We start from the raw sequence: 16,044 nt of genomic DNA, 5'->3' as shown, positions 1-16,044 counted from the left end.
GGAAGACAAAGAAAAACTCTTAAAAAATCAAAAATTAAATGCAGTCGTTAAGTGTGAGCCACCTAGAAAAAGAAACCCTCTAATAATACTATACGATGTACCCACGGTTATGACCAATGAGGAACTACATGAGACAGTCAGATCACAAAATTTCGATGACATCAATGAGGAAGAATTCAAAAACTCTTTTAAGCTGAAATTTAAAACAGGACCTCGAGATCGCGATGTGGTACATCACGTGGCCGAGGTCTCTGCGCAATTATGGAAAAGGATAAGAACAATGGGCAGACTTTATGTAGGCTTTCATGCCATTAACACCAGGGACTACATAGTGGTACCTCGCTGCCATAACTGTGGCGACCTGGACCACATTCTGAGGCACTGCACCAGGGGGTCGGCTTGCTCCAGGTGCGGTGAAAGTGGTCACAACCGCAAGGAATGCAAAACAGCAGGGGTATGCATTCCTTGTAAAAATCGGGGAAAGAAATCCTGTGGTGCCACGGGACGGAACTGCCCCACTTACAGGATGCTTGAACAACGCCTGATCTCAAGAATTGACTATGGCTGAGCAGAGCGCAGCTAACAGGATGCTCAAACACAAGTCCCCGAGTAAAAGAAGGAGGGATGCTGTGAGGGCTAATAAATTCAAGGAATTTCTAAGGTCGCTTTCGGGCACCTCAAACATTATGACAGTTGAGAGGGAAATTCAAACAGATCCCTTTATGGTGGATAGATGCATACAAACCGATTATCCGGACGAAAACACAGCTCCCCCTTCCCTAAACCGGGGAGAAAGGCCGAACAACAACCTACAACGGCAGAAGCATCCTGTTTTGGTGGCGGCCTCCCTGGCCCCCACACACGAAGCTGTACAAACCAAACAACCTCTCCAAGAAAGTACAGTCACTAGCAGCAGCACCACCCCAACTGAGGCGGATACCCCAGTAATCAGGCTACCGCCTGTAGATCCGATTAGGGTGTATCCCAATATAGAATTCACAATGCAACTGGCAAGATTGGAGCAGCCGGCTATCCTGACCACTGCCTTAAGACATGTGGTCCGGGTAGGACACGAGGACGGAAGAAAGGTCACCTTCTCAGTAATGGAGGCTGTGGATAGAATACAGTTAAAGTCAGTGAATCTTCCCACCGACTTCGGGGCCCTGCGAGACTTACTTAAGAAAGTGTTTGACAGACGTGGGGAGAAGTTTGACTTAAATGACATTTACATTCAATCAGTCCTAGCTCATGGTCGGATCGCTTTTGATTGGAGCAAGACTTGGCCTTAAGACAGAATGCACACTTACTTCCCATAATGACAAAATTAACTGTTGGACAGTTGAACACGCATAACAGCAGACTAGTGATGCAGGAGCTCCGAAGAGAGGTGGAGGAGAAGAGGCTTGATGTACTCTGCTTGCAGGAGCCGTACTCTCAAGCTGGAAAACTCCCATTTGCAGCCGCTACATGGCAGATAACGAGTAGTGGGGAAGCCCCCAAAGCGGCAATTGTAATCACAAACCAGTCTCTACGAGCAACAACACTTGCACAGTTTTCTACCAGTCACTGCAACGTCGTGGAGGTACAGGCCCCCATGGGAATTATAACCTTTATAAACATGTATTTTCAATACGGGGAAAACATCGAACAACATCTGGATCACCTGACCAGAGTAGCCACGGCGTTGCGAGGTCGCAAACTGGTTATAACAGCAGATATAAATGCAAAATCCCCCCTGTGGTACAGTGGCACAAGAGATGAAAACGGGGAAAAAGTAGAGGAAATGATTATGGCTCTACAACTTGTAGTTGCAAATAGACCTGGCAACCCTCCCACTTACGCAGCGGGAGGGGGGCGCGGCACCAATATAGATGTAACGCTAGTTACACCAAATTCTGTTAACATCATTCAGAATTGGGAAGTTAAGGAAAACGCGACAACAAGCGACCATAATCTTATAATGTTCAGCTTAGGAAATGGAGGTTGCCACTGGACCGCAGGGTGGGAGTTGCAATTGAATTTCAAGAGAGCTGATTGGGAGAGACTAGCGAGAGAGTGCGACATTCCTCCACTACCAGAGGGTGATGCACAACAGGACTTGGACATAGACAAGCGAGCCGAAGAACTGGTAGGCGCAGTAACAAGAGCGGTCAAGGCAGCTGTACCAACCAGGAGGAGAGCCATGGCGGCCTCCCCGTCACCATGGTCAGCTGAACTTCAGGAGATGCGTCAGTCTGTCAGAAGGCTGAGGAGGCACTACCAGCGCAGTGTCGTCTGGTGGGAAAAACAACGATGGTTACAGTTATACCGGGAGGCAAAAGACAAATTCCAAAAAGAACTAAAAGAAGTCAGACTACGTAGTTGGGAAAGATTTGTGCTGGACCAGCTGGCCCTGGATCCATGGGGAGTACCCTACAAATTAGTGAGGGAAAAGATCCGGTCCCCGATGATGCTATCAACGGTCAGGTGCGGGGATGGGATGACAGAATCTTGGCAGGAGACTGCCGAGGTTCTTCTCCGGTCCCTGCTCCCTGACGACGATGAGGCCAGCGACACGGAGGGACAGTCCCAGGTACGAAATCGAGATCTGGATAGAGTTGCTAACAACAGGGCAGTCTACCCCTTCTCTGAAGAGGAGGTGGCTGGCCACATTAAAGCACTGAAAACGGGAAAAGCCCCCGGCCCAGACGGCATTGTGGCGGAGGTAGTGCAGTTCCTGGCACCTCAACTGGTGACACCACTAACCCAGTTGTATAATGAATGCCTAAGACAGGAAAAATTCCCGAAAATCTGGAAAGAGGCAAACGTTGTCATAATCAAAAAGGGACCTAACAAGGACCCAGCGGATGTTAAGTCTTATAGGCCAATTTGCCTATTGAATATCCTTGGGAAACTATTCGAAAAACTGCTAGCTGACAGACTGACTGCACACCGAGTGCTGTGTGGGATGAGTGGCGGGCAGTTCGGCTTCAGGCCGGGGCGATCGGCAACTGATGCGATCGCTCTGGCGGCTGAGGTCTGCGGCTCTACCCCATACAAGTACGTGGTTGGCATCATGGTTGACATCAGTGGCGCCTTTGACAACCTGTGGTGGCCTTCGCTCTTCTCCTGCTTGCGGGAGAAAGAGTGTCCAGGGTCGTTATATGGTTGTCTGAGGAGCTATTGTGAAGGGCGGGAGGTCTGGCTATCATCCCCTAGCGGCAGAGTAGGAAAATCCATAACTAAGGGATGTCCCCAGGGCTCCGTACTAGGTCCCCTGTTCTGGGACATCCACATGGAACCGCTTTTAGACAGTTTGGAACAGAGTGAAGATGTGCTAGAGGTGATAGCCTACGCGGATGACCTCCTCTTGCTGGTCGGCGGCCGAAGCCGCGAGGACATCGAACCAAAAATAAACAGAGCGATGACCAAACTACAACTATGGTGCACAAATACTAAGATGACGATCTCACCGACCAAATCGACGTACTTATTACTGAAGGGACAGCTGGCGAGGAACCCTACAGTTAGAATCGGAGGCTCACCAGTAATAAGACGACAAGAGACTCGCTACCTGGGTGTCATCATCGATGAAAGGTGGAACTTTGGAAAGCACATTGAGTCCGTATCCCAAAAAGCATTGCAATTGTTAAATAATCTTACCTCAATAGGTCACAAACGATTTCATCTTCCACCACATCTAATCAAGTTATATCACAATAGCATATTAACATCAGTAGTGGGTTACGGATCGGGAGTCTGGGCACATAGGCTCACAAGGGTGGTGCCTGCCATGGCAGTGAGAAGGGTACAAAGAAACATGCTTTTGAGATCCATAGGGGCGTATAGAACTTCTCCAGGAAATGCACTCTTAATAATAATGGGGCTTTGTCCTTTAGACATCAAAATTAGGGAACAAGCAGCTTGGTACTGGGTAAAGAAAGGGAACAACGCGAAAACAGAGAACATCATGGGAATATTGGTAATAGATAAGAGAGAAATACGCAAAAGGGGGGAGGACCTGTGGCAACAGTCTTGGGAAACGGAAGAAACTGGCAGAAGAACCTTTGAGTTCTTGCCAGACGTAAAAGAAAGGCTAGGGATGAAGTACTTTGAGCCAACACGGGGTCTAATACACTTTCTCACTGGTCATGGGCCCTACCCGACATACTTGTGTCGGTTTGGGAAAAAGGCTACACCCGAGTGTGACTGTGGTGCCTTGGAGGGCACTCCCGACCATGTGGTTTACGAGTGCCCCCTTTTCGATGATGTAGCAACGACACTAAGACAACAACTTCCACACAATAACACATATGACTTATTAAGACACAAAGGAACTTTCGACACTTTAAACAAATTGGCAGACGAGGTGTCACGAAAAGTATTGACGGCATACCTGACTGACTTCCATGATTAAGACATAACCAAATGTGTCTCATTATGAGATACCTGAAGGTCGTTCACGATTAGTGACATTTACCGAATGCGTCCATTTACCCTCATCCTATACCGCCTGCGCGTGGACAGGTCGACTTCTTAGTTGCAATCCGCCACGTGCAGGACTAGGGGGGTCAGGGTACACCAATGAAGACTAAAAAGCACCGGAATTGACGTAGGTTAGTAGTAGTTGTAGCTCTAGATATAGAAATTAAGTTAGGAACCTGCAGCGACAAACAGTCTTGGCCAGCCCAGTGTCAGGGGCACGCTCATCGGGATTAGCTCGATGAGCAGGGCCAAAGCAGTAGGTTTATATCTTTGCTGACACACCTGTAACGCTGCAGGCAGTTAGGAATTAATTAGTAGGAAGATAATAACAATTAGTAAGTAGTTTTAGTTGTAGTCTGCCTATTGTCTTCTAGTAGTCTGTCTGTAGCTTACAATAACTAACATAGCATAATATAATAATAATAAATAGAAATAGCTGCTGAACATCATGTATGTAGATCAGTTAAGACCCACTAATCATTAAGGTAGTGGGTTCTATTGTATAAATATTATTAATGTTGAATAAAGAATTTTTTTTAAAAAAAAAAAAAAAAAAAAAAAAAAAAACTGTCAGGGTGACCATGCAGCATCCTCCCGCGACTGTCCCGTCTATAAGGAAGATCGCTGTATCCAAGAAATTCGGGTCAAAGAGAGAGTGTCCACCTCGGCTGCTCGCAAGCTGTTGGCTAGTAGGAAGCCCACGCTGCTCCCAGCGGGGAAATGCAGTACTGTCCTCGCCTCTCCTCGGTCTACCATGGAGGTGGCAACCGAGACATGCGATCTGACCTTCAGCACCACGGTCGTCCGTTCGGCCAGTGCTAAGATCGCGCGGTCGACGTCTCCTCTTCCTGCTATCACCCCAGACTCCAGCCCCTTCATCAGCTTCTGCTAAGACGAAGACCCAGAAGTCAGATGCACGGGCCTTCAAGAAGGAACCGTCCCGTGCAGACTTCCTACGTACCTCGTCCTCCCAGCCATCGACCGGTACTTCCACTAAAAGACGTTCCAAGAAGGCTCATATGAAGCACAGTTCTCCTTCTCCTCCGCGGCGCATTTCTTCTCCTGCGCCACCCAGCGTTTGCCGCCTCAGGCCGTCATCCGTTTCGCCTGGCCGCACCGCTGGTAGCTGAACATCTGGACGTTCACCGGCGGAGTAAGCTCCTCCTCCCGGCCATCTTAACGAGAGGGCCGGTGAACCCATAGAACCAATGGACGATGGCTGTCCGCCTACTGATAGCGGCGGCAGTACTCGCTCGAAGCCAAGCCCTCAGCGGCCTTCGAGGTGACCCCTTCTTTCATCTTCAGTTTCTTCTCACGATGGCACTTACACACTGGAATATTCACAGCATTCGCTCCAACCGAGAGGACTTGAAGTTGCTGCTCCGCTTGCACCGTCCGCTCGTCGTAGCCCTCCAGAAAACTAAGCTACGTCCATGCGATCACATAGCCTTGGCACACTACACCTCTGTGGGTTTTGACCTACCCCCTGTGGTAGGTATTCCGGCTCATGGAGGGGTTATGTTGCTGATCCGGGATGATATTTACTACGATCCCATCACATTGCACACCGGCCTGCAGGCAGTTACCGTCAGAATTACTCTCCCCACTTTTACATTTTCTATTTGTACCGTTTACAATCCATTGTCGTCTGCCGTTACCAGGGCAGACATCATGCAAGTTATTGCTCAGCTACCAGTTTTTGTTAACTGGAGACTTCAATGCCCACCATCCCCTTTGGGGCTCTCCAGCATCCTGCCCGAGGGGCTCCCTGTTAGCAGACCTTTTCAACCAGCTCAATCCTGTCTGCCTCAATACTGGCGCCCCTACTTTTCTTTCGGACACATCTCACACCTATTCCCATTTAGACCTCTATATGTACTACCTAACTTGCACGCTGGTTTGAGTGGTACGCACTTTCTGATACATATTCGAGCGACCACTTCGCGTGTGTTATCCATCCAAAGCAGACTGGAGCTCTTCTCTTCTAGGGCGACCTTTCAGGATCAAACCTTCACAAGCTGCGATAGTCAGGTCGCACACCTCACGGAAGTCATTCTCACTGCTGCTGAATATTCCATCCCTCACCCTACTTCTTCTCCACGTCGCGTACCGGTCCCCTGGTGGACCGCAGCATGTAGAGACGCTTTACGTGCTCGTCGACGTGCTTTACGCACCATTAAACGCCACCCTACAGTGGCGAATTGTATAAATTATAAACGATTACGTGCACAGTGTCGTCGTATTATTAAAGAAAGCAAGAAAGCCAGCTGGGCTGCTTTCACAAGCACCTTCAACAGTTTTACTCCTTCTTCTGTTGTCTGGGGTAGCCTGCGCCGGCTATCTGGCACTAAGGTCCACTCACCAGTTTCTGGCTTAACGATCGCGAATGACGTCCTTGTGGCCCCCTGAGGATTTCTCCAATGCCTTCGGCCGCTTTTTCGCAGAGGTTTCGAGCTCCGCTCATTACCACCCTGCCTTCCTCCCCCGCAAACAGGCAGAGGAGGCTAGGCCACCTAACTTCCGCTCCTCGAATCGTGAAAGTTATAATGCCCCATTCACCATGCGGGAACTCGAAAACGCACTTTCCCGGTCACGGTCCTCCGCTCCAGGGCCTGATTCTATTCATATTCAGATGCTGAAGAACCTTTCTCCTGCGGGCAAAGGTTTTCTTCTTCGTACTTACAATCGCATCTAGACTGAGGGACATGTTCCCGAATGTTGGCGCGAGTCTATTGTTGTCCGGATTCCTAAGCCGGGGAAGGACAAGCACATGCCTTCCAGTGATCGACCCATCTCGCTTACCAGCTGTGTCTGTAAAGTGATGGAGCGAATGGTTAACTCTCGATTGGTTTGGCTGCTCGAGTCTCGACGCCTACTTACCAATGTACAATGTGGATTTCGTAGGCGCCGCTCTGCTGTTGACCATCTGGTTACCTTGTCGACCTTCATTATGAATAAGTTTTTGCGGAAGCGCCCGACCGCGGCTGTGTACTTTGATTTGGAGAAGAATTAAGACACATGTTGGAGGGCGGGAATTCTCCGCACCATGCATACATGGGCCCTTCGCGGACGCCTCCCTCTTTTTATTCGTTCCTCTTTAATGGATCGACAGTTCAGGGTACGTGTGGGTTCTGTCTTGTCAGACACCTTTCGCCAGGAGAATGGGGTGCCACAGGGCTCAGTTTTGAGCGTCGCTCTCTTCGCCATAGCGATCAATCCAATAATGGATTGCCTCCCAGCTGATGTATCGGGCTCCCTTTTCGTGGACGATTTTACCACTTACTGCAGCGCGCAGCGTACGCATGTCCTGGAGCGCTGTCTTCAGCGTTCTCTTGACCGTCTTTACTCATGGAATGTCGCCAATGGCTTCCGTTTTTCTGCCGAGAAGACGGTCTGTATCAACTTCTGGCGCTACAAAGAGTTTTTCCCACCGTCCTTACCACTCGGTCCCGTTGCTCTCCCAGTCGTGGAGACAACAAAATTTTTAGGTCTTACATTTGACAGGAAACTTAGCTGGTCTCCACATGTATCATATTTGGCTGCCCCTTGTACCCGTTCTCTAAATGTCCTCCATGTTCTCAGTGGTATGTCGTGGGGAGCGGATCGAACCGTCCTGCTTCGTCTATATCGGTCGATCGTCCGCTCCAAGCTGGATTATGGGAGCTTCGTATACTCCTCTGCACGGCCATCCATCTTACGCCGCCTCAACTCAATACAACATCGGGGTTTACGACTTGCGATCCGAGCGTTTTATACTAGTACTGTCGAGAGTCTTCATGCTGACGCTGGTGAATTGTCGCTCACCTACCATCGCGATATACTGCTATGTCGGTATGCCTGTCGGCTACTGTCAATGCCCGACCACCTGTCTTATCGTTCCTTTTTTGACGACTCTCTCGACCGTCAATACGGATTGTATGTCTCTGCGCTGCTATCCCCTAGAGTTTGCTTTCGTCGCCTCCAACACCTTAATTTTTCACTCCCTGCAACCTTTAGAGAGGGCGAGAGACACACGCCACCTTGGCTCCAGGCTCAGGTTCGCGTTCACCTTGACCTCAGCTTGCTCCCAAAGGGTTACCCCCGGTTCGGTCTACCACACCCGTTTTGTCGAACTTCGTTCGAAGTTCATTAATATTAGCTTCATTTATACAGATGGCTCTAAGACCAATGACGGGGTCGGGTGTTCTTTTATTGTCGGGGCACAAAGTTTCAAATACCGGCTCCATGGCCATTGTTAGGTCTTCACAGCTGAGCTCTTTGCCCTCTGCCAGGCTGTTCTTTACATCTGCCGCCACCGACATTCTGCTTAAGTCATCTGCTCAGATTCCCTGAGCACCATCCAGAGCCTCAGTGATTCGTACCCGGTTCACCCTTCCGTGCACCGGATCCAACGCTCTCTTCAGCAGCTGGTGGACGTCGGTTCTCTGGTTAGCTTTATGTGGGTTCCTGGCCATGTCGGTATCCCTGGGAATGAAGCTGCAGATGCTGCGGCCAAGGCTGCGGTCCTCCAGCCTCGGACAGCTTCTTGTTGTGTCCCTTCATCAGATTGTAGCAGGGTCATTTGTCGGCGCATTTTATCGCTGTGGCATGCCCATTGGGCTGCACTTACGGACAACAAGCTTCGGACCTTGAAACCTCTTCCCGCGGCTTGGACGTCCTCCTCCCGCCCTTCTCGGCGGGAGGAGGTAGTTTTGGCCCGGTTACGCATTGGACACTGCCGGTACAGCCATCGCCATCTGCTGACGGCTGCGCCGGCGCCGTTCTGCCCATGTGGGCAATTGCTGACGGTCCGCCACATTTTTGGCGGATGACCCACGAGCAGCTGCTCGCGTTCTTCATTTTATCAACTTAACAACCCTCTCTAAGGACATTTGATTATGCAGTTTTTTAATCCTATGCCTGTCAGTCTGTCTTTTATCGTGTTTTCCGTTTCGTTGCTGTTTTGAAACTTGACTCGCAGTGCATTCCTAACGTAGTCTGGGCGCTAATGACTGTTCAAGTTGTGCGCCCTAAAACCACAAAAAAAATATGGTGGTCACATTCGGCAACCTCGAAAAACCCAGTCGTGGACATCTGGTTTAAGTACACCTATCTAGGAACAGCTCTGAACATGGGTGGAGTCGCCAGCAAAGTCACTTTTCGCATAATCGCATGTCTGTATTTCCTAAAGCCCATAACTTCTGTAATGACATGACTTACCAGTAGAGTGGGGTCTGTGGTAAACAGTAGTCACATGTTGATGGCAACGTCTGGATCCCCCTACCAAACAGCACCAAAGGAGCGGTGAAAAGATACCTTTCGCGTCAGACAGCATCAAATGTACTTGAGGTAGCATGCATGATCCTAGCAGCTGCTGCTTCTGCTGCTTCTGCTGCTTCTGCTGCTGCTGCCGCCACCGCTATGAGACAGAACCAGATAACACTGATTAAGAGTGAATGACACCATTGGTCCACACTAAAACAGAATTTCTCTTAAATCTGCTTTGGACTGAGTTTGTAGCATCAGTAGTGTCATTCCTCTCCAGAAGATGACACAACATTGTACACCCTTCTAAATTTATTTACATAAATCGTTTTTACGACAGTTCTTTAGAAAGCATACGCTGTATTCTCGCTATGTGTAGTCATTTAAGTTATGTGGTCACAAAACACTCGTTTGCAAGGTTCTGTCAAAGTTTGGCACTTTTCTTTGCGCTTTGTACACTAAGTGCTGCGCTTTGTACACTAAGTGCTGCGCTTTGTACACTAAGTGCTGCGCTTTGTACACTAAGTGCTGCGCTTTGTACACTAAGTGCTGCGCTTTGTACACTAAGTGCTGCGCTTTGTACACTAAGTGCTGCGCTTTGTACACTAAGTGCTGCGCTTTGTACACTAAGTGCTGCGCTTTGTACACTAAGTGCTGCGCTTTGTACACTAAGTGCTGCGCTTTGTACACTAAGTGCTGCGCTTTGTACACTAAGTGCTGCGCTTTGTACACTAAGTGCTGCGCTTTGTACACTAAGTGCTGCGCTTTGTACACTAAGTGCTGCGCTTTCAATGCACATCTCTGCGTACATTGTGGGAATGGATATTTCTGTCGGAACCTGGCAGCCGACTGATAATTGTTTCAAACTTGTGCAACGGAGTGCTGTCATAATGTTGATCCCGTGTTTTGGCTGGATACACATGTGGGACAGATGATAATGCGAAGCAGATCATCAGATTCACCCTCACTTACCGGTAACCCAGACGTTTAAATGAATTTCGGCCTACGTTGTCTGCACGCTTCAGTCATGTTTGGGTTTCGTATGCACTGTATTTGCCTTCCGTAAATGCGTTAACGCTTTGACGTGCCCATTCATTAACTGTGGGTTCCCAACAGTCGCTATTTTAGTGAATCGTACCCCATGGCAGCTGCAGATTAATTTCGGCACAAAGAGCTCATGGATGAGTTTTCTCTGTGGCCAACCTTAGAGCTTCTAGACTTCAGTGTATGCAGTTGCATGTACATCGTTTACTCGAAGTGATATTATTGTCCTGAAATGTTGGCATAATTTGTATACAGTAGAAAAGTTAACGTCAGCAGTGGCATAGCGGAAAGTAAAACTGAAAAAAACCCTTACCGAGAAACAACTCACGTGATTAAAGAAATTTTTCAGTTCATACGTAGCCTCCTGCAGTCATCAAATCTGATGCAGCACCTTTCATCTAGTTTGAAGATGCTAAAGATACAAGTAAGCGGTTCTCCTACTTCGATAACTGTTCTGGTCAAGTTGTTCACAATTCAATTTATACTACCACATTCAAGAAGGTAACTGTACTTCGTATTTGTGTGTATTTCCTGTTTTCATCTGCTTCCGTTAGCCGTGTCCAGTAGAAAAGCTTCTACAACCAAGCGCTAACTAACGCCAGGTAGCAAAAATACGGAACACAGGCGGTCGGATAACTCCAAAAATCCAGGAAGGAATCTTTTCACTGAAAAACGATGTCCTCCAGCAATAAAGTTACATGAATTCAAGTAACACGTTTTTCCAAGATAAACCTGTGAAAGCACTTGTTAAATGACTGCAAATGAAACAAGCACAAAGACGTGGGTAAAACAAATTTTATAGTATATGGATTTATTTAGTTAACGAGGCACAAAGCTACATTTCAGCCGGAATTGCTTCCCCCCCCCCCCCCCCGCCCCCCTCATTAAATCATAAGCCTTCGGAGAACCGACATAGGCTTAACACGTGTCTGAATATGACAAATCTACTACTGTGGCAATCGTGTGGGACGTCTCCAACGCTAAAAGGGAATTCTGCAGGCTCAATTTTAATACGAAAGTTATATCTCGCATTGATTTTCATTGCTGTCTTACGAAGCAGAAGAAAACGTACAGCGGACTCCAAGTAACACTGACACTGCAAATATGGATACCGGTATTCGAACAAACGATGTTGAAACGGCTGAAATGGACAAAACAATGGAATTTAAAGGTAAGATTGCGATTTTGATCCGGCGTTGACAACAGGTGGCTGAAGCGAACAGTAGTTACATCCGAGGAAAGCCGCCTTAGTGTAAGCCGCCTTAGTGTAAGCCGCCTTAGTGTAAGCCGCCTTAGTGTAAGCCGCCTTAGTGTAAGCCGCCTTAGTGTAAGCCGCCTTAGTGTAAGCCGCCTTAGTGTAAGCCGCCTTAGTGTAAGCCGCCGTAGTGTAAGCCGCCTTAGTGTAAGCCGCCGTAGTGTAAGCCGCCGTAGTGTAAGCCGCCGTAGTGTAAGCCGCCGTAGTGTAAGCCGCCGTAGTGTAAGCCGCCGTAGTGTAAGCCGCCGTAGTGTAAGCCGCCGTAGTGTAAGCCGCCGTAGTGTAAGCCGCCGTAGTGTAAGCCGCCGTAGTGTAAGCCGCCGTAGTGTAAGCCGCCGTAGTGTAAGCCGCCGTAGTGTAAGCCGCCGTAGTGTAAGCCGCCGTAGTGTAAGCCGCCGTAGTGTAAGCCGCCGTAGTGTAAGCCGCCGTAGTGTAAGCCGCCGTAGTGTAAGCCGCCGTAGTGTAAGCCGCCGTAGTGTAAGCCGCCGTAGTGTAAGCCGCCGTAGTGTAAGCCGCCGTAGTGTAAGCCGCCGTAGTGTAAGCCGCCGTAGTGTAAGCCGCCGTAGTGTAAGCCGCCGTAGTGTAAGCCGCCGTAGTGTAAGCCGCCGTAGTGTAAGCCGCCGTAGTGTAAGCCGCCGTAGTGTAAGCCGCCGTAGTGTAAGCCGCCTTGCGGCGTTGTATCGTTCCATATGATCATAAATTTTTAAAACTTGTTACTAATCACTCGGCCTAACGACAGGTGTTCACATCCGTTGTATGTTAAAACGTTACAAAACTTGTCATTGCATGGAGAATCTATTGTGCTTGTTATGTATTGAACGAAAATGCCAGCATTTTGATAAGATTCTTAATTCATACCGCGTTATCACTGAAAACAGCATCGTCTCGAAAAGCGATGTGATATTGTCTAGGCCCACAGAAGTCATTAAAAGTTACAAATTATAATTACGAGCATACTTTGTCCAACTCCACTAACACGATTCTTCGCCAAATCGACGGAGAAAGACGTATGCTTCCTTTACGTTGCAGGTGGCAGCATTGTTAGCTGTAATATTCGTTGAACACGGTTAATGATTCTCATTTTGTATAACGCAGAGTAGTGCCGTACTTCGGGAAATGAGTCCTGTATCGTCAAGTAACTTAATACACGCGATCTGCTGTCGACTTGCTGGTTTGACCGCTACTGCGTTGAAACGATCTAGTTTTTATAAATGGAAGAGGATAACTGAAATGAGCAGAAGGTGATAAATTAATAGAAATCTTTAATGGCTGAAGGTCGTTTACTGTACTTGCAACAGGTACAAACCCTCTACGAATTTCTGAGAAGCACGTTACACTAACTTGAATTGCAATGGTATGAAAGTTCTTTAGGTCTACCCGCCACCATCTAAATGGAAATTAGCTATTGGAAGGTACGTTGGGTAGTTACCTTAAATGTTCTTAACGATTAATTACAGTGAACACATGTCTGCTTACATGTGGACGTAGTAGTGGGGCTGATTGTAACAATCTAGCATTTCACGTGAGTGTTCCAGGTGGACGTGTAGACGTCAGGCCCATGCGGCCAAAGTTCTGTTAGCTCGCAACCTAAAGATATCTTCTCACAGATCACGCGTTTTCGTGGCCCTGTTCATGATCTGGCTCCGTGAAACTGTTGCAGGAACGTGCGAGTCTACTTTCCAGTAATGAGTACGTAAAATCTTTTGGGATGCCAGGAATTAACTCCACAGTTGCAATGCTTTGACAACACTGTCAAATGTTACTCACACGGTAACTATAACCTCCTGTTACACATTTCTATGATTGAGCAGTATTACATCTCTACATGAATGTCTGCGCCATTCGACAGTCTAATCATAATACAAGCGATGAACTGAAGTGAATTTCGTGTTCAGTGGTGAGGTATCAATATATGCTGAGTAAATTTGAGACTACGAACATTGGCTACTAATGGCTATGGCCCACACCACACTCATTGCTAGAAATGCAATGGAAGTTTAGTCACAATGGATCACTAACCATCCTGAGCATTGAACAGATTTGCGCCCAGGACGCGCATTCAACTAGCGTCCTCGGTTGTAGATTCCACCTAAACCGCCGTCAATGTGCAGTTGAGTCTGTCCCTTCGGAAAATCAGAGGGCAAGAAAAAAAAAAGCAACTCTACCATGTAAGGCAGGCATGCTGCGATCAAAAAGACAAGTGGACAGTCTCCACGTGAACAGCAAACGCCTTAACTAGTGGCCACGGCGCAATGTACTAGACTGTGTTAGGGTTTAAGCCACAATGAACAACGGTACGGCTTGTAAGAGGCCAATAAGCAGTAGTTTTTAATTAAAAGCTTTTCGAGGAGCAGCCTAGTGGCTGTGAAATGTCTTAAGTTCATTTAATTGCTTTAGATTTAGCATTAAAAACTTTGTTCAAGTGACATTTGTGCTATATGGTAACTGCTAAGTAAAACTGGAGAAAGATTCTCTTCTTCAATAAAAATAAAATAGACAATCTTACACACTTACAGTAGTGTAAGGTTAATGTTCAGGGAACGCAAAGATTTACTTAGAAAAGATTTACTTAGACAATTAAAAAAGTCAGTAAAAGTTTATGAATGTCTCGACCGGAAAGTGCTGAAACACGTTAGTTGGGAGCGCGCCATATTTTGTAGCTCTAACACTAGAACCTAACATATTTTTTCAGTGACATAAGATTCAAGAAATTCGAAAAGGACTCAAATAGTAAAGTGAAGACTAGGCTTTCATTTAGATTTACCGGTGTCCTTTTGCCGCCGTCAAAATGACTGATTTGGAAGTTACACATCCACCGCAGACCAAGGGGTACTCTTGTTCGGAGTGTAAAACTGTGCGTTAAAAGAGTAACATGGCTTCTTCGTCCCCTATGACTGAGTTGTGTGAGATACGACACAGCAGGATAATCAGTTTCAACGACTGCATGTAAATGACTCAGCGTCAGCGATTTATCTAAGAACAAGGCACCCTCTGACTCGTTAATCACGGATTTTGATGAGTCTTGGGTAAGTTGGAGGACGTGAACAGAGTACCTGGCTAGCGGCATTTAATGCGAGGTCCATTGTTCTCAAGAAAATATTGTCTTAAGACAACCTCATATGCCCGTGAGGTTCGTCAAATTTCAACCAAGTGAGAGTAGCGCAGCGGTTAAGGTTCACGGGGACTATGTTTGCGGGCCGAATTCGCCGACCCTGTGACGCTTATTTCAAGCAGTTTAAAATTTTCACGAGAAAAGCTCCAAATGCTCCCAAGTTGCTAAAGACTACTAGAGAAATCGCTTCGAGGAAACGTTCGATAAAAATACATTCATTAAGTCAATGTCAATTTATTACGTCCCCCCTGCGGGTCCGGGGTAAGAATAGGCCCGAGGTATTCCTGCCGATCCACGTGGTACCCCTTCTCGTTGGCACAGTACGTGAATGATGGCACAAACCTTTCGAACAACCATACTAAATTTTAGTCATTAAGTAGGCGGAATAAGTTGTCTTGAAGGCATCTTGTTGTTTACTTCCTCCTCATTTATCGACTTTATATTGAATCTTCGGAACGAGAGCCTTTTCAAAGTTTTATTCCAATTGTTTAGGCACATGCTTACACGGTCATATATTTTAAACATTGTCGATAGAAGGGAAGGGGGACGTTACAAACTCTTCGGGGATGGCTTCTGAAGAATCCGTGTGCCTGCAAGGGAGTAGCTTGCGCTGAAGGTGCATAGTAGTCTACGAATTTGTTTCTGATGCAATTGCCATCCGGAACTCTGTTGTTGCACAGCAAGCGATATCCAATAAGGCGGTTCTGTAATCTATTTTGTAACAAAAGGAATGCATATCTGAAGAAAGTTTGCTATAAAGATAGATTTAATACCACGAAAATGACTACCGAATAATTTCAGTGGCGTATTGATACTCTGTGGATGACACTGAGATAAAGTAAAAAAGCAGGATTTGAAACCGTAGCGCCAGCGTGGCAGCCGTCAAACTTCGCCCCTGTGCTACGGTTGGTTGGTCGCAACATGA

The 16,044-nt window shown here is 47.4% G+C and overlaps 2 protein-coding genes across 2 annotated transcripts in view; both read right to left on the bottom strand.

The window, feature by feature from the left end:
• The window catches only part of LOC124722443 (axoneme-associated protein mst101(2)-like), a 17,558-nt gene extending 6,408 nt beyond the window's left edge, over nt 1-11,150 (bottom strand). Inside the window, exons 1-2 of the mRNA XM_047247605.1 lie at nt 11,109-11,150; nt 9,760-9,862 (exon numbers count right to left, since the gene is read on the bottom strand). Of these exons, the coding sequence (XP_047103561.1) occupies nt 9,760-9,862; nt 11,109-11,150 (145 nt within the window). The remainder of the gene's footprint in view (nt 1-9,759; nt 9,863-11,108) is intronic.
• Nucleotides 11,151-12,149: 999 nt separating this feature from the next.
• On the bottom strand, nt 12,150-12,704 carry LOC124722442 (shematrin-like protein 2). The gene has a single exon (XM_047247604.1). The coding sequence runs from the start codon at nt 12,702-12,704 to the stop codon at nt 12,150-12,152; it is 555 nt and encodes a 184-aa protein (XP_047103560.1).
• Nucleotides 12,705-16,044: the final 3,340 nt, after the last annotated feature.

Source organism: Schistocerca piceifrons, chromosome X, assembly GCF_021461385.2.
Source record: "Schistocerca piceifrons isolate TAMUIC-IGC-003096 chromosome X, iqSchPice1.1, whole genome shotgun sequence".
Classification (NCBI taxonomy): Eukaryota; Metazoa; Arthropoda; class Insecta; order Orthoptera; family Acrididae; genus Schistocerca; species Schistocerca piceifrons.
Note: the sequence above shows the minus strand (reverse complement) of the source record. Positions and strands in the feature narration are given on the sequence as shown.

Excerpts from the sequence above, each read along its gene's own strand:
- LOC124722442 (XM_047247604.1), bottom strand. The coding sequence starts at position 12,704 with ATGATCATATGGAACGATACAACGCCGCAAGGCGGCTTACACTACGGC.